General features: G+C 34.1%; 1 protein-coding gene across 9 annotated transcripts in view; it reads right to left on the bottom strand.

Annotated features, from left to right (window-relative positions):
• The window catches only part of LOC150075804 (oxysterol-binding protein-related protein 6-like), a 401,843-nt gene that overhangs the window by 42,492 nt on the left and 334,733 nt on the right, over positions 1 to 24,618 (bottom strand). For 7 of the 9 annotated variants that reach the window (XM_090387959.1, XM_090387962.1, XM_090387957.1 and 4 more), the window contains 4 exons: positions 14,611 to 14,724; positions 13,960 to 14,038; positions 7,549 to 7,724; positions 4,694 to 4,768 (listed from right to left, as the gene is read on the bottom strand). In XM_090387959.1, the coding sequence (XP_090244085.1) occupies positions 4,694 to 4,768; positions 7,549 to 7,724; positions 13,960 to 14,038; positions 14,611 to 14,724 (444 nt within the window). The remainder of the gene's footprint in view (positions 1 to 4,693; positions 4,769 to 7,548; positions 7,725 to 13,959; positions 14,039 to 14,610; positions 14,725 to 24,618) is intronic. The other 2 variants (XM_090387963.1, XM_090387965.1) reach the window with 2 other exon arrangements.

Genomic DNA, 24,618 nt, shown 5'->3' with positions numbered 1-24,618 from the left:
ACAGGCATTTGGAATGAATGGAGGGATGAAATGGGAGGGTTTTTTTTTTGGCTGATGCTACATAAGCTTGCTTTCTTGCATCCTATGCCTCTACTAATGGTAATGCTAATATCAAAAATAATAAAAAAATAAATAAGAATAAGCAAACATATACCTAGTAGGAATAAATATTTTACTCGATATGCATCTGCTTATTCTTATTTATTTTTTTATTATGTTTTACCACTGAAACTCCACAGCTATTTTATAAAATTCAAACATAACCATTCAGAATTGGACACCTGTTTATATGGCACCTCTGTAGCCAGGTGGGCAGGAGCAGCAGTGTGTACCACATGCTTCTTGATCAGACTGAGATTCGAGCCCGTGACCACCAAATACGGAGGATGCTGAAAGGTCAGGGAATGACCACCGCATATCCCCAGAGCAATATGCCCTTAGTTGCTAATGCTCCTAAAAACCAAATAACAAACAAACAAACAAACCTGTTTATATAACTTTTTTCATTGTTTTCAGCTTCTTCTTCTTCATCTTCATCCATTGTTGATCCACAGCAGAATGAAGGCCTCCTCAACAAGTTTCCAGCAATTGCAGTCTTGTGCTTTCTGTTGCCATTGAACACCAGAAAATTTCACAGTTTTATTGATCTGCTTAATTTTTGGTCTTTTTCTTGAGCGTTTAGAGCCAAGTAGTATCCATTCCGAAATTTGTTTGGTCTATCTGTCATCAGTTCTTGATATGTGACCTGTCCATTTCCATTTTAAGTGTTTTGTTCTTTCAATGATGTCACAGGCCTTGGTTTGTTGGTGAATCCATGCACATGATTTTTGGTCTCTTTAGGCTATGTTCAAAATTTGGTGCTTCGTATTTATCTTTGTGACCCTCAGTCTTTGGCATTCAATGTTCATGTTTCACAACCATACATTAGAACAGGGAGGATACATTTATCAAAAACTTTTCATTTGTCTAGAAGACTATATTAAGCTTTCCAAATGGTTGCCATTAAAATTTTATGTTCTGTTCAATTTTCGCCATGATATTTCCATGTGTTGAAATTTCTTGTCCAAGGTAAACATACTTTTACACTTCTAGTTCTTGTCCCATCAGACATGATTTTCTTTGGTCTGGTAAATTTGTTGAACATAACCTGTGTTTTCTTGATATTCACCTTCAAACCAAACTTCTTGCTTTCATGCTGCAGTTCTTCAATGTTTTGCTGCAATTCTTCTGGATCATTAGCAAGGAGAATGATATCATCTGCAAACTGTAAGTGATTCAGGTAATCTCCACTTATCTTGAGTCTTTTATTATCCCAATTTACCTTGCAAAAAATAGTTTCGGGAAAATTGTGTCTCCTTGCCTTTTTCTATGTTGATCTGAACTTTATCATTTGATCCATATTGATGACTGCATCAATACGGGTCAAATGTATATTGATTCATATACTGATTAGAAAATATAGATGCAAGCTCTGTCCACATATTGGTTGATTAGGGCATTGATTATTGCTTGTTTTGTGACTGAGTGGAATGCTTTTTCATAGTCGATGAAGGCTACATATAATGGAAGGTTGTATTCATTGTGCCATTCTATAACTTACTGAACTGTCTGGATGTGATCCATTGTACTGAAGCCACTTCTGAAACCTGCTTGTTCTTAGGGTTGTGCTGCATCAAGTATTGTGCCTATTCTTCTTGAAAGCATCTTTGTAAAAACCTCGTAGACAACTGGCAATAGGCTTATTAGGTTTTTTTTTGTGCAGTAGGATGGCTTCTGCATTTTTCCATGCTACAGGTACTGTGTTAAGTAGAAGGCATTTTGAAAATAGTTTGGTTAAAGCTTTACATATCAGCTGGCTTCCAGCTTTTAGTATTTCAGGACCTGACTTTATCGGGTCCTGCTGCTTTGCCATTTTTCATTGATTTTATAGCATCTTCTACTTCTAGAACCAAAATTTCTGGTACAGCTTCTGCACCTGGTGTTAGGTACAGTTGTTTGTCTTTTATCCTTATAAAGATATATGAATAAAATTCTTCCACTCATTTTACTATTTGTTGTTGCACCATTTGCAAGCTTAAAAGCAATGAATTCATATATATTTATCATGCATCATATATATCGCATATATATGTATAACACACACACACACACACACACACACACACAGGGTGTTTCAATTAAAAGTCACACTAGGATCATTGCACTCATTTTTAGGATTAAGCTTTATGTCACTGGTCCCTTTTTTTTTATATTTGGGCACAAAATTTTTAGTTTTATGTTAAAATTGGACTAAGTATTACCATTTAGATTTTACAATTTATAAATTAAAATTTTGCCTAATCAACTGCTTTTTTTTCCTCCATGGGAAAGTTGTTCCCCATCTTTGGTTTATGCTAAAAATGTCACCTCTGTACTTCCATATGAAAGTAAACCAATTTATCTGAAACAAGAATAAAAACAAATACAATGGTTGTAGCATGAGTAGATACAACACAACTGCATTTGTAGCCAGCTATTCACAGCTAAGTGCATGTACTGAAGAGTGAACATCACATCAACTGTTGTGTTTGTTTTGTTTTTTGCTTCAAATAAAATTGGTTTATGTTCATTTCAGAAGTATAGACATGTTTTTAGACCAAACCAACAATGTTCAGTTATATATATATATATATATATATATATATATATATAATTGAACATTATATTTTCAGCATTGCAAGGCAGCCATGGATATTTGTTGACTGGTGCTAGGAGTGCCACGGGCTTGGATCATGTAAGCATCTATAGTGTTGCACATATATAGCAAAGGACAAGATGGCATTTGTTGTCTATCAACATTAGCTTTACAGTGTAAGGGAAAAGATGACAGAAAAAATAGCAGATCATTGCATCTACAAATACAGATTGCATTTTAGGCCACAGTTTAGATAATTTAAATAATCAAAGCTAGCTGATTACAAGTTTTCATAATAAGTATACATGCACAAGATGAGGTAAAGTTTTTATCTAATTTTATTATTTACCTCTACTTTATGTTGATAAATTTTTTCTTTGTGACATTGACAGTATCCATCTTCCCAACCCAGTTTGGCCTGAACAAGTACAGTCTCCTTTAGACTTCTTTTACATGGAACGCTAATATTTAAATTCAACTTTGAAATTTGCCAGGTAGCAGTGTTGCAAATGGCCAGTGGTAGTGTTTTGATATTTGCAGTTAGCCAAGTAAAAGCTGAACTTTATGTTGATTATAACTAATAAATTTCTATAGTAACTACACTAAATTTGTTGTTTAAAACTAAAACATAAATATATAATTTAAATCTTTAACAATAACTCTTTAGTTAATGTGACTTAGAATGAAGAAGCATCAATGCTGGTCTGCAAACAAGACTATCTCTATATAAAAAACAAGTCATGTGTCAATTTACTGAGAAATAATTTGCACACTTTCAATCTTAAATCCAATTTCAAGCCCATATTGCTTTATTAATATGTTTATTTATACAATGTTACTTATGAACTATTCAAACTGTTTTCAGTTATTTGCTTCTCTGAAAACTGACAACATATGTCCTACCATATATATATATATAAATTTAAGTGAGAATAATGATTAAAATAATAAAAATAAATAAAAATGCCAGCAGCATGGCAAGACAGAAGAGCGAAAATAGTGAAATTATACGTAATGATCAAACCAACATGGAAGGAAGAGAATAAAATTATTGCAGCAGAAACTCTCGAAGATAATTTAGAAAGTCTAAATACAAAGATCAATTAAATTTTGAATAGCTACAATAAAATTTTTTATTGTAGTTGTTCACATCTCTGCTCGTGATATTTCACATAAATTTGGACCTGGTGCCCATCAGAGGGAACGCCATTAAATTTAATTTAATTGGCTATTAAAAATTTAATTGATCTTTGTATTTAGACTTTCTAAATTATCTTCGAGAGTTTCTGCTGCAATAATTTTATTCTCTTTTTTCCCTGTTGGTTTGATCATTACGTATAATTTCACAATTTTTGCTCTTCTGTCTTGCCATGCTGCTGGCATTTTTATTTTAATCATTATTCTCACTTAATTTTATATCTCAAGCGTCATGTAGAGGAAAATGCTCTTTGCTGCCTCTGATGTATGCTTTACCGCTTTTTTAATGTAAGATTCATTTTTCAATTATTTCAAACATTATTCAAATATAAGTATATATATATATATGGTAGGACATATATATATATACAGAGTTCAGTCACAATATTATGACCATCCCCCAATGCAGACATCACACATGCCTAGCAAATCATACAGTGCATGTGTCAAGTTTACACACCGCAAGCATATAAGGTCTGTGTTTGGCATCCATGAACAGAGTAACAGCCTCTGTCATGGGCAAAGCACGCAACCTATCAGACCTGGAAAAAATAGTTCTTAATCATCATTTAACTCGTGATATGCCACAAGATATCCTGGTGGCAATTACACTGAGATGTTACATTCACCAATAAAACTTTAAAACCAAGGCTTTCATTTAGTGCTTGGTATATTTCTCTTAAGTTCAAAATACACAATGTAGCAACTCTTCACATGCTGGTGGAGGGATCTAATGTCATGATATCCAGTGCCTCTTCCTCTACCTGTGGAAACAAACCATTATTAAAGAAAAGGTTAAAAAATATTAAATATTACATTTACCATTCTTTCGAATCTATCTGTTGTTTCTGCAGCTTTGTCTAACAGTTCACTATATTCGAGCTCTTCACATAACCTCTGGAATGCAAACAAATGTAGTTAATTCAGCTTTCTAATAATAATAATGCACATGTCTACTAAATCACCAAATATTATCCAGGTTACATACTAAGAAGAAAAGTGTGAATAGCAAAAAGTATGCAAATGCATACACAAATTCTATGTATGTGTGTACATATCTACAATACTAGCACAGTACTGTAGATAGTACTGTGCTAGTACTGTAGATATGTACACACATACAGTACTAGCACAGTATATACATTTGTATTTATCTGAACATTTCATTTCTAAAATTAAGCTGATCTTGTGATTCTATATAAATAAAGCATAGCTAAAATAGCTGTTATATCTTTTTAGTATAAAATTTTACAAACATTTCATTGTCTATACTATATATATAAATAGCTGTACAAATTTTATATTATATTCAATTTTTACATGGTAAATTGAAAACGGTTTCTTGAATTCAAAAAAAAAGGGGAAAAAATATTTTTGATTCATTATGTAAAAATAAGCCATAAGACTTGCAAGGCAAATTTTTTTTTAATTCCTTTGCAAGCATGTGTGATGCCAGAATCATGAGGCTTCAAAATTATTTTTCCAATCAAAATTAAGTTCTAATCCACTGAAATCTTCAATATATTTCGGGTCAGAGCATCCCAATATCAAATCAGTGGTTTGATACTGGAGCCACAAGAAGTAACCAGTCAGCTACACTATCACTATGCTAACTTGGAACCAACCAACCACCCAACAAAGTTGGTGCAGAAGAAAACTGATGAAGTTTAACATTGACAAATGCAAAGTATTGCATATGGGTAGCAGTAACCCCAGAGAAATGTACCAACTGGGAGGTGTTAAACTTAGGGTAGTGGAGAATAAAAGAGATCTGGGGGTAATTGTGCAGTCAGATATGAAGTTTTCTGAGCAGTGCAGACAGGCTGCTAGAGTAGGTCATGGGGTCTTGTCAATGATATATAGGAATTTTGCTAGCATGGATAAGTAGGTGATCGTCCCCTTGTATAAGGCAATGGTCAGGCCACACCTTGACTACTGCATACAGGTCTGGAAGTCTCATTTTAGGAGGCTTCCAGAGTTGCTAAAATGAGTAGAGAAGGGCGACAAGACTGGTGAGGGAAACAGAGGGGTGCTCTTATGAAGAAATGCTTAAGTTCTGCAAATTGCAGCATCTGGAGACGAGGCAATCTGATTGAGATGAATAAGGCCTTGAATGGATTGAGCCGGCTCAATGCTGATGGAATTCTTCCTCTTGCTCAGATTACAAACCTGAGGTGGGGGGGGGGGAGCATAAACTGAAATTGTGGAAAGACAGTTATCAAATAGATGTGTGGAAATTTGTCTTTAGCCAGTGGGTAGTTGATTGCTGGAACAAACTTCCATCTGTCATTGTGGAAGTTGATAGCTTAAATATATTCAAGGCAGAACTAGACATTTGGAATGAATGGATAGGTGAAATGGGAAGGTTTTTTTTTTGGCTGATGCTATATAAGCTTGCTTTCTTGCATCATATGCCTCTCCTAATGCTAATGCTAAAACTAATAATGTATGGTGCTATTTTAACAATTCTAGTATCCCTATAGCTATATACAGTTCAAATCCTCATTCAAAAAAGGAAGCATATTAAATAAATGGATAACTACAAAGACAAAAAAAGATTATAATAATTTTCTAATCACTACATAATTTAAAATATTAATTTTTTACAGGCAATTTGTTTACATATATCAAAATTTGATAAAGCACAAATTCTATATTAATGATTAAGCAAGACATTGTAAAGACTATATATTTATTTGTGAATGAAAAGTATTAATCAACATTTCTAAACATTCTATTATCATAACATACACCAAGATAACTGAATTATAAAAATTTTCTACTTTTGAAAGGGAGCTGTTATTCTAAACCGCACCTTAACTTAATCACATAATTTTTTTTATAATTTTCTGTAACTTTTAATATGTATCACAATGGAGTCGAAATTTTCATTACTTAAATTTCCTTGTGCTAGAAATCCAGCTGCACTCAAATTTATTTTTCTAACAGTTGTATTGTAGTTGGTAGCAAGCCAGCTAGAACATGTCTCGCTAACCAGCTAGAACAGTGGTTCTCAACCTTTTTTTTGCTCGTGGCCCACTTCTGGGTTTCATTCACCTGTGGCCCCCTCATATTGTTTAATTATAATAAATCTAATATTTATAATAAATATGTACTTATCAACTGCACTTTTTATTTGTAACATGTATTATTTGTTTATAATATAAAGGATATTAATAATTAAAAAGAGATTTATTAACTACACTCTTTATTTATAATATAATTTTTACTCATATATTTTTACAATTATCACAATATACAATTATGCTCCTAACAAAAAATATTACAATAATATTATTATCCCTTAGTTTAGGGTCTCACTAATTTCTTTTTTATATCAGTAATAATTTTATTTTAGAAGTTAACTTTTCATAGTCCACTTAACAGTTTCCATGGCCCCCAATTTTATGACTTTTACCTGTGGCTCCTCAGAAATATAGCATGGCCCACTGGGGGGGGGGGGGGGCATATGGACCCCTGTTGAGAACCACCGAGCTAGGACATATCTTGCTAAATAAACTTTTCCTCGTAATTTTCACCAGCTAATTAAATCATTAAATTCCACATTATACACACTGAAATTCAGTTATTTCTCAGTTTCACCATCATGGTTGATTTCCATGATACAGATTTAGGGCAGTGACACTATCGTTCTTAAAGACACAAATTCAACATACCTGTAACACATTAAGAGGCTCATTTAGAGTAACAGGCATGCTAACTTTTGATAAATCTTTTCCAATATTTTTGCAAAGGAGGTTCCATAAACTGAAATCTCCAGTGTCTGGCTTAGTTGTTGGCAGTTTCGACCTTCGACCAGTATTGCAAGTTGGAGTGGGTGGCACTTCAGTTACTAGAACACAATAATATTTCTTAATATAAGACAATTATTACTTAAATATTTATTTTGTTGAATATTATCTATCACATTACCTATGGTATTAAAAATAGCAAAGTATATAAACCTCTACTAACCTCTGTAAAAAAAGCAAGGTTAAGATACAGAAGAACCTTTCAAAACTGGTTTCTGTGATTACAAATAACCAAAACTATGTGCAGAAAGAAAATAAAAGAAACACCAAAGAATATATACATCATCATCATCAGCCATTTTCAATCCACTGCAGGATGAAGGCCTCTCCAGCAACTTTCCAGTTCCTTCTGTTTTGTGCAATGACCATCCATTTACTACCCACAAACTCATGAATTTCATCTATCCATCTCTGCCGTTGTCTTCCAGGTTTTCTTCTAGCTCCTCTTGGGTACCATTCTGTTATTTTCTTAGTCCATCTGTCATTATGTCTTCGAGCTATGTGTCCTGCCCATTTTAGTTCTTTAGTTTATAATATATATACATATGGAACTTGAAAAACACATTAAGAAACAATAAAACCACAATATTTATGGCAAGGAGGCATTTAATATCCAGAACTGGGAGTAGAAGTAAAGGAGAAAACAAACAAAAGCATTAGAAAAAGGTAAGCCAAGTTAAACAACACACTCTCTGCAGGGTGAAAATCAATCAGAATTATAAGTGAAGTTAATCAAAGGTATTTCCTAATTTGTCCTTATGACTTTGGAAATATACCCAATGTGTATTGATTATTGCATATATGTTTGCAAAAATATCATATCCATATTTTTCATCAATCATCTTTTTTGGAAAAATGTCTGTGATTTGATTTGAATGTTGTTGTTGTTTTGGTTTTTAGGAGCATTAGCAACTAAGGCCATATTGCTCCGGGATATGCGGTGGTCATTCCCCGACCTTTCTGCATCTTCCGTATTTGGTGGTGACGGGCTCGAACCCTGGTCTAATCAAGAAACATGTGATATGCACTACTGCTCCTTCCCACCCGGCTATGGAGGCACAATCTGAATGGAAAGACAGGTATTATTTCGACTATTGTGGCTTCTATTGTGACTCGCAATTTCAATTTGAGACTTACATCCACCCTTGGCACTATTGATATGTACATGTATAAATAGATTGCTACTAACTCCACAAAATCCTTTCTCACTCTTTACCCACACCAGCTTTGCAGAATCATCAAAAAGTCGATCTTAGCATTCCTATATTCCTTTTTATGAAACCCAAGTTAATGTGGTGGACATTTAACATGGCACTCTTTATAAGTGATAAATTCGCTTTATAAAAATTTTTGAAAGAATGTAGCTGATATGCAATGTGCTGCTATTTTATAAAACAAAGTCTTTATATAGTTTCGATATGGGGATATTAACTTTTCTTCTTCTTCTTTTTTTTTTTTTTTTTTGTTAAATTTATGGTGGTATTAAAGAATTTACATATGTAGAGGACTTTTGATAACTCAAACATAAAAAACCCCCCCTCTCATTTTAGGAAGGATATGGATCTGTTGAATGGGTGCAGAGAGGAACAACGTGATTAGTCAAGGGCATAAAAAGGTACTCCAACCAAGAAAGACTTGAGTTCTGTAAATTGCAGCATCTGGGCACCAGCAAGGAGAACTGACTAAATTAATGTTAACGGTATCCTTATTCTTTCTTCGATCATACACGTAAGGGAACATAAATTTAAACTGAGAAAAAAAAAAAAAAATTCTGTGATTCTTCTGTTATAATAATTATTATAACTGGTTACTATTATTATTAATAAAATAATATTAATTTGACACAACCAACCACCCCATGCACTTGGTACCAGACCTGTCGGAGGGCAGAAAAAATCTCATAAGGGGGAAAAAGTTATAACACACAACTCATAAGATAAAAGATGAAATAATGAGACTTTTTCATCTAATGAGTTAGTTCTATTTCTGCTCTTTGGTATCGTCCACAGAAGATGTGTTCAGTCTGACACTCAAATAATCCTTCTTTTGTATCAGCTGAGGAATTGTTTCTTCTGTTAATTTCAGAAATCACCAATGCCTACTAAGTTTGGTTAGTCTTATCTTCTTGAATTTTTGATGTACACAATAAGAGAAGAGGAGGAACTAATACTAGGTTTCTTTTTGGCTTTGTTAGCCTACATCTCCAAATCTGATTATGAGTTGGTACTTGTGGTTTTGGCACTGAAAGCTAGTTATCATGCCCTTTCAATGGTTTATTGTATTTCACTCCAGAAACATAACAAAGCGATGAAAATACAGTTCCTCCTTTACATTTTGTAAAGGAGGAACTTAATTTCATAATTTTATTATGTATCAATAATTTTATCATGCTGAGTTTTTTATCATGCATGATAATTATTTTTAAACTGCATTGTTTGAATTATTACAAACAAATTGAAAAATAAAAATAATTACAAACAAATTGAAAAATAATACATCAAGCTCCAAATTTATTACAATTGAAATCAGTTCATAGATCTGTTAGGAAAAACAGCCTTTCCTATTAACAGATTCTGAGTTACACTGAACAATATTTAAAAAAAAATAATAATAAAATAAAGTATTGACATTATTTAAGATAGTGGATCTATGACTTAAATTACTTTATTAATTGTTTTACTTAATGCAGTAAACTTTTGATTATCCATAATCGAGAAAATTGAGAAATCAACTTTAGCAATGCATCAGAGAGGCACAGGACCTATGAAATTTTTCTCAGGATTGTTCCTTTTCAGGCTGAATCTAACTTGAGGCTAGCATTTAGTGGTCTCAAGTTAGCAAATTAGCAGCAATGAAACTGCTATGGCTGTGATTAAAAATGACTTCTCATGCCAAATCAAAGCGAAGAACCTATTATTGTTGTGTTTCCATGTCTTTGAGTTACTGCATTTCATTTTTCCTCATAAAATTTAGCTTTTCTAGTAAACACAATTAACTAAAAAAAATATATCATAACTGCAAATGATAAATTGCTTTTCTATACTTCTAACCCATAACAAACAAACAAACAAAAAAACACTCCCAACCATGGGAAAATTGATACTGTGATGTTAATTGTACCTTTTTACTTGGAAAACTGGTAATTCTAACTACTAATGCTAATGCTAATTATGTGGAGAAAGCCACATTAATCAATGAGCACAGAGAGAAAGCCATGTAAATCAATATGTACTAATACTGTCAGGGAAATGGGAAATATGCTGTGCAAGAAGGAGACGTGTAATAGGACCAGGGCATGTCTGCCAGAGGCAAAAGTAGATGGCATTGTAGAGCAGATATCATCTTTTAAGAGCAAAAAAGGTGATATTGTTGTACATGTTGGCAGTAATGATATATAGAGGTGGAGATCTGAGGGCTTATTGACAAGTACAGGGCAATGTTCAGAAAAAGTCCTGAGTTAGGATTGAATTTAAAGGCATCTGCAATTCTGCCCAGACATGACAGGAGGGAGTATATGTTGAGAGCCTTGTCAGTCAATTTTGCCATGGAGAGATTGTGCAAGGCTCATGGGTTAGAATTTTTTTTCAGTGTGGTCTGTGCTTGTTAACAGGAGAGACTGTTTTCACAGGGATGGGATACACTTAAATAGATGGGATGCAAGAATATTTGCTGATGCTATTGAGGCAGTGATAGGTGGGTCGGAAAACTGCTAGCTTGGGGGGATACACAGACTAATAGCTTAACTAGAGCTGCAGGAAGAGGTGAAAGTGATTCTTGCACTGCTACTATTGGTACATGCAGCAGACTGGAAAGCAAGATGTCTGGGACTTCAGGCCCTGCTGTGGATCATCATGGAATCAGTGAGTACATGGGCTGCATAAGGGTAACTAAGAGTAAGCACATGTTATGTACAATTGCATGTACAATAATGCTAGGAACTTGTTTGTTTGTTTATTTGGTTTTTAAGAGCATTAGCAACTAAGGCCATATTGCTCCGGGATATGCAGTGGTCATTCCCTGACCTTTCCGCATCCTCCGTATTTGGTGGTGACGGGCTCGAACCCCGGTCTAATTAAGAAGCGTGTGCTACGCATTGCCGCTCCTTCCCACCTGGCTACGGAGGCGCCAATGCTAGGAGCATTGTAAATAAATTTGATGAATTTGAATATAGGAGTACAATATATATATTTTTTTTTTTTGGTAGTTGTTGGCGCATCGGCTTCTGTGGCCATAATGCACCTCCCAAGGTTTTTGCAGTACTTTGATCCAAGCCCGAGGCGGGATTCGAACCCGTGACCTTTGGGTTGCCAGGCAGGCACTTTACCCACCCGGCTTGCCCGGTCAGCGGAGTACAATTTACAGGAAGGAAAGACAGGACAGGAGAGGTGGAGGGGTTATGCTCTTAGTTAAGTAGCATATTAAATCTAAGGCAGTGTATCCAGTTGACATGGGATGAGTGCAATGTTGAGTCAGTTTAGTGTGATATATGCACTGGGAAAACAAAACTGAGAGTAGGACTGTGTTATAGGCCTAATGAATGTGATGAGTATACCAAACAGCTATACATTGATTTAAAGTGGGCCGGCAAATCAGAATGTCTGACCAAAAGCAAGTTCAAGTGTAATTTATTGAACAATGATCAAACTTTTCTTTTTATACTTCAAGACAGCCATATAGGGCCAGAAAAATGTAATTACAGTTATTTACAAAGTCAATTAGAATCAACAATATATACAATATCTGAAGGATCATGTAGGCTGAAGGATGTATGTGGGATTCCATAATTGCATTTACTGGTCGTTTTGATTCTTTGGCTCAAAAATAGTCACCTGTTCCCATCACTACTCCTCTATATGTTCCTCCTGGAGATTATATAGTGCTTGATAGAAAAAGACTGTTTAACAGGACCAGTTTTATTAGTCCTCTTACACAGCTTTTTAGTTCCTTATTTTCTTTCTTTCTTTTTTTTTTACTTGGGTGAAAACTACTGATTCTTGTCTTTTTCAAGTATAAGTACTGATGGATTAGTATGCTTTTTCCTTTTGCTTATTTATCTTATACTTGAGTTTGGGATTTTTTGCTTAGCTGTCTTAAGAGGTCCGTTTAATTCTTATTCAAAGCTCTTAAGACTCTATTGTAATCATGAATGATGAAGATTCTTAGAATATATAATATTAGCTTTATTCTCACTTTATATTGCCATTTTAAAATACTTTTACTTCAGGATTTTAACAGTACTTTGAGCTTCAATTCAAAAAGTTTGAATTATTTGTTCAGTTTTTTAATTATTAATCTGTTATAGGAAATATTCATTGTTTTAGTCAAATGGAAAAGAAAATATGTGCTTAAATTCTTCAAAAAAAAAAAAAAACAAACCATTTTTAGAATTTTGCTAAAATGGTGATAAAAAATATAGTGTCCACATTAACATAATTACTAATGCATCATGCTTGTCTGACTTGAAACAGTAATTGGCATCTATGGATTTAAGGATGCCTATGCAATATCAACTGAAAATAGATCAGATGAAATAGTACTAATTAAGAGAAATCCTGCAAAGACAAGTTTCACTTGTTTTAAATAATGGAGGAGTTTTAAAAAAAAGTATATAAAATAATTTATTAGGGTGGTCTGACAAGTAATGCCTCTTACTGTATAATTTTTGAAGATATAAACTGAAAAGAAAAAAACATACTTGTAGATAAAAAAGTTGCCTGTAATTTGATGTATAATTTTTCTACAAAGTCCCCACCTAGGCTGATACATTTTGTCTAGTGCTTAATGAGTTTTTGTATGCCATTCAAGTAAAATTCTTTTGGCTGAGAGGCCAACCATCTCTTCACAGCTGCTTTAACTTCTTCATCGGAGTCATATCTGATGCCTTGGAGATGCCTGCTTCAACTGTGATCATTGACAGTGGCTTTACCAACACCATTACCTTCGACTTTTGAAATCCATTGATGAATAATGCTGACATTAAGAGTTTCGTCCTTATACATGGCTAGTAAATTATGATGAAGTAAATTTTGAGCAGTCAAAAAAATCAATAATTGCACGCTCAAAGATGCTTCAATTTAAAACAGTGCAACATGTAAATGAACAACTACACAAAAATTTTACTGTGCGTATACTAACTATAAACTATTAACTGGTGAGATCCTAGCTGGAACTTGTGCATCACCTAGCACTGAGGTTATGAACTAAGAGGCATTACTTTTCAGTCTACTCTTGTATATCTATAGGGTCTATCTATAGGCTGAAACAATTTTTACTTACCACTGGGAATAGGAGTATATTCAGTACCTTCATCAGACACATCACTAAGAAAACTTTCACCGTCATCAGACATAGATCCCTGATAAACACAATGCAGTATGAAAATCAAATAACAAGATCTATATAAATCTAAGTTAGCCTTGGAAAGGGACAGAAGGAACAATAACAAAAAAAAAAAAAAAAAAGAAACAAACAAAAAAAAAAAGTAATGAGAAAGGACAAATAGATACAGGGATAAGGATGGTTAACCTTCAGATAAGAAAAAAGAATATGAAATTTTCTAGCATTGTACAAGAAAACTTGCTCAAGAATTTCTCCTATGAATGCTTACTTGTTTAGAGCTACAGCTAATGTGCAGCTGGAACAAGAAATGAGAAAATAATCAAACAATTAAAATGATTCTTAAAGAAGATTACTCAAGATTAAAATTTAATATCAGCAGAAAAACTTTTTTTAAGTACTACCACACACATTTTATAATTCCTACCTGTAACGATTTTGGGTTTTTGGAATTATGTATATCGAACCTAAGGAATAAATCAAAAACTCAGGACAAATATTTAAATTTACCAAATCGAAATACTGTTAAACTAAATATTGATTTCTGTATAGTCCTTAATATATAAAGTATTATAAGAAAGGTATTCCTACCTCTGAAGAAGTGCTGCAGTTGGACAGGATTTCAGCTGCATCAAAGTATTCTGAAGCAGACAAGACAGAGGAGCTCTCGTGAGACAGGGAAGGCTGTAGAGGTTGATGAATGAGCTGTAAGGGGGTGAGCACAGCAAAGACTTCAAACTGATTATGTATTCTTTAAAGTTTCGTTTACTTTGACTCACAACACTGAGTCTTAAATTTACAAAATGTACTTATATTTTAAATGTTTGCATTGATACAATTTGAGCTAAAAAAACAAAAAATAAAAACCAATATTTAGTGGTATCTGAAAATTGTTCAAAATATGAACCAGCATTTAATTTATATATATTTTCTCCTTTTGGCCAAATTGAGAGAAAATCTGTACTGTATATTATAAATTCATGATACTGCTGTACAATGACACAGATAGCTCTTGAAATAGTTTAGTGGCATAGTATTGAAATCTACCCTTTCTCTGGTAGTCATGTATCCTTATTTTTTTCTTCTTCCGGGACGTTTATACAGATTTTTTTAAATAAGTTTCACCAATTTTAACAATTTATTCATAAAACATTTAATTTAATCACACATAAAGAGAGAATGAACATATTATTTCTTGGGCTGGATGTAATCATAAGGCAATGAACATGATAACCCTTATGAGCATTCTGTGATTGAATTCATAATGCTGCCACAAAAAATGTGTGCCCATTTATAGTAATGATAATGAAGCTGTAAATTCCTCTGACCAAGGGGCCAGCAAAGATTACAAAAAAAAAAGGAAACTTTTTTTAAATTATTATTTTTTAAAATTTGTGAATGAATTCATCTTTACACATTAATATATTATTGGGCCAAGGCCAGGTAAGAGCATCTAACCTTTAGTGAATTGTGGTTGAATTTATACAGATGAAAGAATTCCTAGGACAATGAAATTTTCCAAATCAATCAAGGTTCCAATGGTGCAAACAGATTTCTACACAATATTATTATGCAGTTTCTCCTGTTACAATGTTTAAGCATGACAACAACAGTTGCATAGGTAGAGAAAGAGGAAAACCATGTATAAAAATTAGAATATAAGAATCATTATTGCTCTTTGCTGAATGGGACGTGAAAGCACCATGGTATTTTGGTATGGATGTTGTAGTTCCAAATATAAAGAATATTGCAAAAGTCCATTACTAAAGGAAAATATAATAATAATCCTATTTACAAAAGCCTACTGCTATAGGAAAATTTAATAACAGCCCTACTTGCGAAATTCTGTTGCCATTGAAAAGTTTAATAAAAATCTTATTGTTTAGAATCATCAATAGGAGGATGCAGTGACAGCAATTGCTTTTGATGTCTGCAACAGTTATTTTATTGTGAAATCATATCTCTAGATCTACTGTCTTAGTCATCATGATTTAATTATTCCTTCTTGGGCATTCATTCTTAATATGAAAAAATCTTTGCTCTTCCAGCAAAGATTTTTTCATATTAAAAATTCAGTTTGCACAATACAAGAGAAAGCTCAGCTGGTATTTTTGCACAATATAACAGAAAGCTCAGCTGTACTATTTTTAGAATTCAGGAAAAATTCAATTGCTTTTATCCCCACAAAAGCCAAAGCTATGGCCAAAGCCAAGGCCACATGTTTGCTGGAATTCACTTCAGCATTTAACGATACTAGAAGCATTGATGACACATCTCACTCTGGATACGAATATATCATCTATTTTAGCTGAATGTATAAGTAGCCCATTAATGTGTTCAATAAATCACCCAAGAGATAGGAGTTAATTACTAGTTTGTGTACAAAGTGCTCAAAGGGCACAGCTTTTATTCCTACAAATTACACACAGGTTAAGAACTGTACAGAGGTGATGTTGACAGAAGAGTTAAATCTGAAAGTGGGTATCATTAATGCAGATAGAATATCCCTATTCTATTAGACATCTGTTTTGGTAAGAGAGAGAGAGAGAGAGAGAGAGAGAGAGGGAATTATAGAAGTCAATTCAGAATAACAGTGCCATTAGAAGTTATGAGGGCACCATCCCAAATGTGGGACCAATATTCCATGGTAGGGCAGATTTGAGATTTGTACAGAGTGAATAGCTGTTTAGAAGAAAAATAATGCTGAAAGGGAAACAGAAAACCAAGTTTTTTAGATGCACAGGAAACAATATTTGTGATGTGCTTATGCCAAGAGAGATTAGAAGTTAGGGTAATCCCTAATAGAGATGTGATCTTGTCTAGGAATCTGAGCATTGTTGAAGATAAGCACAGGAGCAGAAGAAGAATCTTTTTGTGATAGGAATGAGTTGTTTGAAGATAATAAAGCACTCAAATCTACGTTGGTATAATTATTTTTATTTTCAAATTGGAAATATGTACATAAGGGAGTCAAACATTTTGTGGTATTTTCTTACTTTGGTCATAAGAAATTGTTAAAAATGGCTGAAGTAACCTTTTGTGACAGTGACATTGAAAAGACTGCTGTCATGGAGGAGTTGGTAAGAAAATACCATGAAATGTTTGACACCATTATGTACACATTTCCAATTCAGAAATAAATATCGTTATACAAATGTAGATTTGAGTGCTTTATTATCTTTAAATAACACTGCGTACCTACTCAGCAATTTCAAGGAATATCTTAGTTCATCCTACAGGACTGAGTTTTAGAAGGATTGAGATTAACTAAGTTATCTTCACCTCAGTGGAAAATTACCTGGAGATCAGCATTTCAGAAATTGGTAGTGGATATTCAAGAAGCTGAGGCTGTTTGTGCAGGGAAAGTTTCTCAAATTGGAAGGTGGAATGCAATGTGCTGTCATCAACAAAACTATGGATAGCATTTCCAGTCAATGGAAGGTCATTAATATACAAAAGGAAAAGAGTGGGAGAAAGGACTGAACCTTGTGAGCATAAGAATTAGTGCAGAAGTTAGAAGAGAGAGAGCGAGAGACCCATCTATCATAACATACGGTGAGCAGCTGGAGAGAAAATTGGATACCCAGTTACAAAGAACAGATGGCAATCCATAAGACGGAAACTTATTTAGAAGACTTTTATGCCAAACACAACTAAAAGCCTTTGAAATGTCAAGAGAGAGACTGCTTCTGCGTCACCAAACGTTTTCACTGAATTTCTCCATGGATGGGTAACATAAGCCAATATATCACCAAAGGAGAGACAGTGATGGAATCCACACTGGCAAACATTGATCAGATGGAAGGTTCCAGAAGAGTTTAGAAGTTGGTGGTTTATGTTAAAAAGAGTATAAGATAGAGTAGAAAGTAGAAATAGTAGAATAACTGGATGGGAGAAATTTCTCACCTTTTTTAGGAAGTGGATGGATATGTGCAAACTTCCAAGCAGGAGGAAAAACACCAGTAGAATAAAAAAAGTGTAAAATAGTAGTAGTAGTAATGGAGGCATGTGATGCAAGAAAGCAAGAACAGGAGTAGCACTGGTTTTGAAAATATGTGGAGAAATGTCATTGGGACCTGGAGCTTTCTTGGCATCAAAATTGTTCAAACTTCTGACATACTTTTGACAGAAGACTACAGGAAGTACTGAGTGGAGTGCACTGGGAATGGTAGGAAGGGTTTACCAAGATTGTTAATACAAGAGTGAGAAAAAAAAAATAGGATGCTGATGCTAGCACATTGGGTTTATCTTTAGCTGAGGTGATAATAATCAGGTTTTAACAGAGGTGGGAGTACAGATAAGCAAAAGCTGCAGCCAAAAACAGCTTCAGCAAGAGACAAATGGCAAAGTACCATTTGGACGAGAAGCACATTTTTTACTCTTAGCCTGTTCAAAATCTATTTTTGATTGATTAATAAGTGCTTTACAATTGTTGGGAGCTGTAGTTCAGGTTGTTATTGTAGTAAGGTTTTTAGGAGCATTAGCGAATAAGGCCATATTGCTCCATAAATAATGTCTGCAAAATTGGGTGTGTTCTGTGGTTGGTTTTCTGTTTGCTGGATGAAAAATCTAAATTTCTGCAAAGAAAAAAACATGCATGTTAACCCCCCCCCCCCCCCCCCCCCGAGAAAGTCTGTCTCAGGGGAGGGTAGTAGCATTGTTGAAGAACCACATTGTGAAAAAGGTCCACAAAAATTCCTCACATCATCATCAACGGGACTCCAATTCAGGTCTTTTCCACCTGGTGTGGGAAGGATGGCGATTCTACCAACTGTGTTACCCATGAGGGCTTTAATTTAGGCAGACAATGAACTTGAAGATTTGAATGTGAGCCAACTGTGATATGCAACATTGTCTTGAACAGCCGTAGTGAATTTACTGGAAAACCAAGGTTCAGATAAAGGACAAGATTTTAAGGTGAATTGTGTAATAAAGGATTTCAATCCCAAGAATAATTTCACTGACATCAGAAGATTTAAACAGCAATCGAACCAAAAAAAAGAATAGAAATCTCACAGATCATCCCATTTTACATTCTTGTAATGACAAACAACACAAGGCAACACAAGGCTGAGAATGGCTACGAGAGAGAAAGTTTCCAATGGAGAAGAAACCATCATGAAGTTGTGATCTGTGATGCTTAGAGGATCACTCACCTCGACCATGTACCTGGAAAGGTTATTCATGAGAAAAAGATCCAGAGTGGTGGATGTGTGGTTAGGATTGCATGGTATTCTGGTAGATGAACAATCTGTGCAACGTCATTATTACTTGCACAAGCCTCAGAATTTCAACCAGCTGGGTTTGTGAGACAAGAAAACTTAAGCCAGCTAGAGTTGTGAACATTTTAAAATCACCCAAAGAAAATTATGTCATTATTAGGAAAGTTTGACTAGAGAAAGTCAGGTTTCAAAGAAAAGAAGTTAAAAATTTTCAAGTGATTAGGGGAAATTGGGAGATTGATAGAGTAACAGATGTTGTTGTTGGTATGGTTATTTAATGGCACATGGACAGCTAGGGCCAAGATATTCCTATTCAAAGATTGCCTATGAGGCAAGCTAGTTCATGAAGAAGCTATAATAAATCAGAATATAACTGGATCTGTTTAAAATAGTTGAAGAGATCCATGAGATTTGCATTGTTTCCAATAAAATCTTTTAACATTAATGGCTTCTGTAAGTTCATTAGCAACTGTAGATTTGCTATGCAGGTATTATGGTAATAACTGCAGTCAACAGTGACATATTTAACTGAAAGCTGTGTAGTGCAATGCATGCATTGAGGGAGGCAACAGATGATTGTTTGTTTGTTTTAGGATTTTATGGTGCATTAGCATCTAAGGCTATAATGCGCCAGGCAACAGATGAATGTGACAGAATGGGGTGGAGAGATATTAATCCAGACAATATAAAAAGGAGATTCCAAATTACAAATCTGATGGGAAATAGCAGATGTATATTTAGAAGTGCCACCTTTGAAGTGAAAGGAATTGTACAGTGAATAAGACAACTGAGATGAGCAGCTCCCTCCAGTCACTACTGAATCAACTAATAATTGCAATTCTATTAGAAAAAGTAAAGGAGGCTTGGCAGACTAAGTGGAAATGGATATCAGATATCACTGAGACTATGTACATTTGTGAAATGAATGAGGAAGCATTTGGAAAGTTTAGATCTTTTTGCAGATAAGTTAGTTCTATTAATCTGACTATTCATGACATATTCAGTAGTAAAGAAGGGGGGGGGACACATTGTGTGAAATAATAAAATTTTTGGATATGGCATGCACATACCAAGAATATACTCAGCTCGACATAACCTGGCTTCAATAATGCTCCCACATACACACTACTCAGACTCCCTCCAGTTGCTATTGGCAGGTTAGAAGCAGCGAGATTATACACCAACTGATCCAGATGCTTCCTAGAGAGTTACCAATAGTTTGGTATGGTAGACTATCTAGCAGCTGGCCTGTGAAAACCCTTTTAGTGCTCTACCCTTGAAATGTAAGGAATACTGGATCATGCCATAATGCCAGGGCCGGATTTAAACTTGCTGTGGCCCTAAGCTATAACTTGTATGAGGTACTTCTCTCTTGCTGTTCACCTGTGACAATATAAAAAAAAAAGAAAAAAAAAGGATTTTTTAAAATGGCACGAGGCCCCTGGTAATGTGAGGCCCTAAGCTGTATCTTGTTTAGCTTATACGTAAATCCGGCCCTGCATGATGCCCATCATAACCTCAAAAGACATTGCTTATACTACATGATGGAAGAAATAGCGGTTTCCAAAGCTTTTTCTCTGGAGACTAAACATGGGTTTCGCCGCTTGAAGCCTGCAATAAGCAAAGTGGTGGTATTGCATTGGATGATAAGGGTCGTCTGCCAACTTGTACAGCCTGGTGACACATAGGGGTGTCTTTCCTAAGTGTGGTGTGGATGCCACACCTTGATCCTGGCTTATATTGATTCACACCTGGGTCAGTATACCAGGCAATATTTCAAGATTTGCATATGGGAGTTATATACCCAGGGTTACTAAGAGTCCCACCATTGTACAGGTGCAAGCAGAGGATTTAGTTGTTGCAGAATGACGGGACTTCACCAAAATTCAGTCCAATCGACTCAAGTAGCAACTAAATATCATTTCCATCAGCATTTTAGACTCCCAGGTAGTTAGCCCTAGTGTGTTAAACCTGAGAGAATGTCTGTTACAAACCTCAAGAACCTCATTATAACAGCAGTCATTCATGGACAAAGCATTACAAGTCTATACTTTTCCCCCCATAAATCTGTTATTGCATGGCATGATAGAAAATTACACTGTTGAAAAAAATTGTCTTTGGCAATTGGATGTGTTTGGTTTCAATAAACTTCTCACTTCATCCATTTAGCCAGAGATGATGGCAATATCAGGAAGAGATGGATAAGTCACTGTGGTGCAGTTAAGCAGTCACTCAACTTTTTAAGCATTTGATTTCTTTTTGATCCCATTTGATTTTTCTATTTGTCCATCTTATCTAAGAGTTATGTCTAATACTGTCAAATATGCCAATTATAAGAAATTCAGTCTGAGTACTTAAGTTTATTTTAAGTATCACACTATAAATAAATTGTCCTGTGACAGTGAACTTTATATTATAATTTGTATTTTGTAGAATAGAAATTAGACATTTCTTTATCCTTCCCTATTGTAAATAACATCTTTTCATTTGAAGAAAATGGCACCATTTTCTGTTCTGTGGCACCATTTCTGTTAATATCTTCTTTAATACATTATTTATTATTGTAGGTAGTGTTTCTGTCCTGATCTCTTTAATGACCTTCCAGATATTTCTTTCCAAATTTTCTGTATTGAGAATTTAGTTCTATAAATAAAGCACACAAAATTCTCTCTCTCTCCCTCCATCGCATAAAACTAGTTTGTGAAAATCAAGCTCAGATATGGAAATGTTGTCATCCTTAATAAACCTGAGTCAAACTGTATTTTATTCTAGTAATTGCACACTAGCTGAGGGTGGAAAAGGAAGAGTTGACAATCTGTTTTAATTTAGTGTTTCCTTTGAAGAATATGTTGATGTTATGGCCATTGGCAATTCTAGCTATTTTTTCTCCTAGGATGGAATGATATGGAGGAGAGATGTTTGATGGGATTGGCAAAGGATTCTGAAAGTTGATGATTTTTTTTTTGTATCAAGGGGGAGCAGATTTTTTGATGGTGCACATCCATCTCAAAATTCCCTTCTCCCCCCCCAATACAAAAATAATATGAAAGTACAGTAGAGTGTCAATAATTCAAACTAATTGGGGCTGGGGTTAGTTCGGACTTCCGATTTGTTTGGATTTTCGAACTTTTCAAAAATACTGTTCTGGAGACTTAAAAAAAAAAAAAAAAAAAAAAGGAACTTTCAACCACAATGACACATACATATAGGCCTTGAACGAAAATAATTACTTGTTTTTTGCTGCACCATTTCGAACTTAATTTCTTTGTTGCCAGATCTCTTGCCCTTTTCAGCAAGAGTAGTTGAGTTGGACAGCATTCAGTTTGTTGATCGTTTGTCGATTTTCATGTTTCATTTAATTTTTTAATAGGTAAAGTAATAAAAGTGTAAATATGTGCAAGATATAAAATCTTCATTTTTATAGTCTGTGGATAATATTCCTCTGATTTTTGCTTATTAGAATTTCCGTTTAATAGAATCAAAATTCAATTCACAAATGTGATTACAATAACTGGTGCTTACTGTAATTATTTTATGGCACCAGCATAAAAAATAAATAAATGCTGGCTTGTTCAGATTATTGACATTTTGAAATATTGACATTCAGATTTTCGATGCTCTATTGTGGTTTCAGATTTTGAAAGCTGTCGGTAGCTATGGTTAACAAAAAAAATAGCAGCCACTGCCATGAATAAAATTGTTCCTACAGTAATCATTGGAATTTAGCTATTTCTCTATTAATGCAGTTGATGAAACTGCTATGGCATTTCTTAGCTTGCATCTGACTGATAGAAAAGGAAGAGGAGTGGAATGCCATAAGTTGGATGGGCTGTTGTACTGTATTAATTAGGTCTTAAATCTAATTACTGATCTCAGTAGATGTTTTAGAGAGAGAGAGAGAGAGAGAGAGAGAGAGAGAGAGAGAGAGAGAGAGAGAGAGCTAACATGGTCATTAAAAGGCTGAAGAAGGGCCATTTATAGTTTATTACTGTTTATTTATTTTAGTTAGCACTCATGAAAATTTATTTCCAGTGAATGTATGCAAAGATGTGCCTACATTATTACCTCTTCCAAATTACATTAAACTTGCAAGCGTAATCACATTAAGCTTGCATTCCAGTGATCTTACATCCACCAAATACAACATCGGCTATACAGCCAATGGACCTAAGTATTATAGCCACATTTAAGGCCTAGTATCCATGATCCATTTTTAGTCAATTAATTGACCACTGACAATCAGGAACAGCCAATCAAACAATTCTGGAAGAATTACAACAAAACAAAAGCAATAAACAATATTAGTGATGCCTGGGAAGAAGTAACATGTCATTCTCTTAATACTATTTGGAAGAAGGTATGGCCTGAAGTAATACAAGAACATAACAGGATAAAATCTGATATTTCTACTATTAAAGAAGATATCATACAAATGTCACGGGAAGGTGACTTCTAAGTGATCGATGTAGGTGACATTCAAGGGTTGTTGGATAACAATGGTGAGCATCTAACAGATGAAGAACTACAAGAGTTGACAGAGCAAGTGGAAGAAAAAACTGTGCATTCTACAGATGATAAAAAAATTCTTTCAGAGAGATCATTAATAAAAAAAAGAGTTTTATCTGATTGCTTAAATGAAGTAAAACTTTGTGCAAAAACAATCCTGATTTTGCACGAAGTTACATTTAGTATGGAAAGTGTTAAATTATTATAGTGAGATGGTATGCAAGAAATTAAAGAACACTAAGCAATCAATGCTAGATTAATTTTATAAAAGACCTTCGAATACTAACAAAGAATAACTAGAGAATTCTACAATTGTTTGTTTAGTTATTTTGAAATTCGCTTAGTTTTTGTTCTCTTTTAATTTAATTTTAAAGTAAATGTGTATCATTTATTTTGAATAAAATAATTTTCTTGCATCGTGTTTATTTTTGCATATAGAAACATATCCCTATCCTTGCTTGTTATTTTTATGTGATAATGAAGTTTTTGTTAATTAAGTGATATTCTAGAACACATCTGTTTCATTAAGTGATGTATGACTCTATATATTGAACAGAATAACAAGAGAATGGAAAAAAAGGCAACAAAATTGAAAAAAAGATGATATAAAAATGGGGAAGCAGTCTAGCACAATCAAAGGCAGCAAATGCTAAACCTATGGAGAGCAAGAAAAATAAAGTAAAAAAAAACAAAAAAAAAATGTGGGAGATAGAGATTGATAGAAGGTGCATATAAAATATATTTAAGAGATAAATAATTAATATGATTTTGTAATTATTTATCTCTTATTATACATATTTTGTTTGTTATCTTCTATTCCTTCTTCTATCACTCTATCTCCCTCAATTTTTTTTTACTATATATATTTGTT

Source organism: Mastigoproctus giganteus, chromosome 13 (assembly GCF_048544385.1).
Source record: "Mastigoproctus giganteus isolate SK-2022 chromosome 13, ASM4854438v1, whole genome shotgun sequence".
NCBI lineage: Eukaryota > Metazoa > Arthropoda > Arachnida > Uropygi > Thelyphonidae > Mastigoproctus > Mastigoproctus giganteus.
Note: the sequence above shows the minus strand (reverse complement) of the source record. Positions and strands in the feature narration are given on the sequence as shown.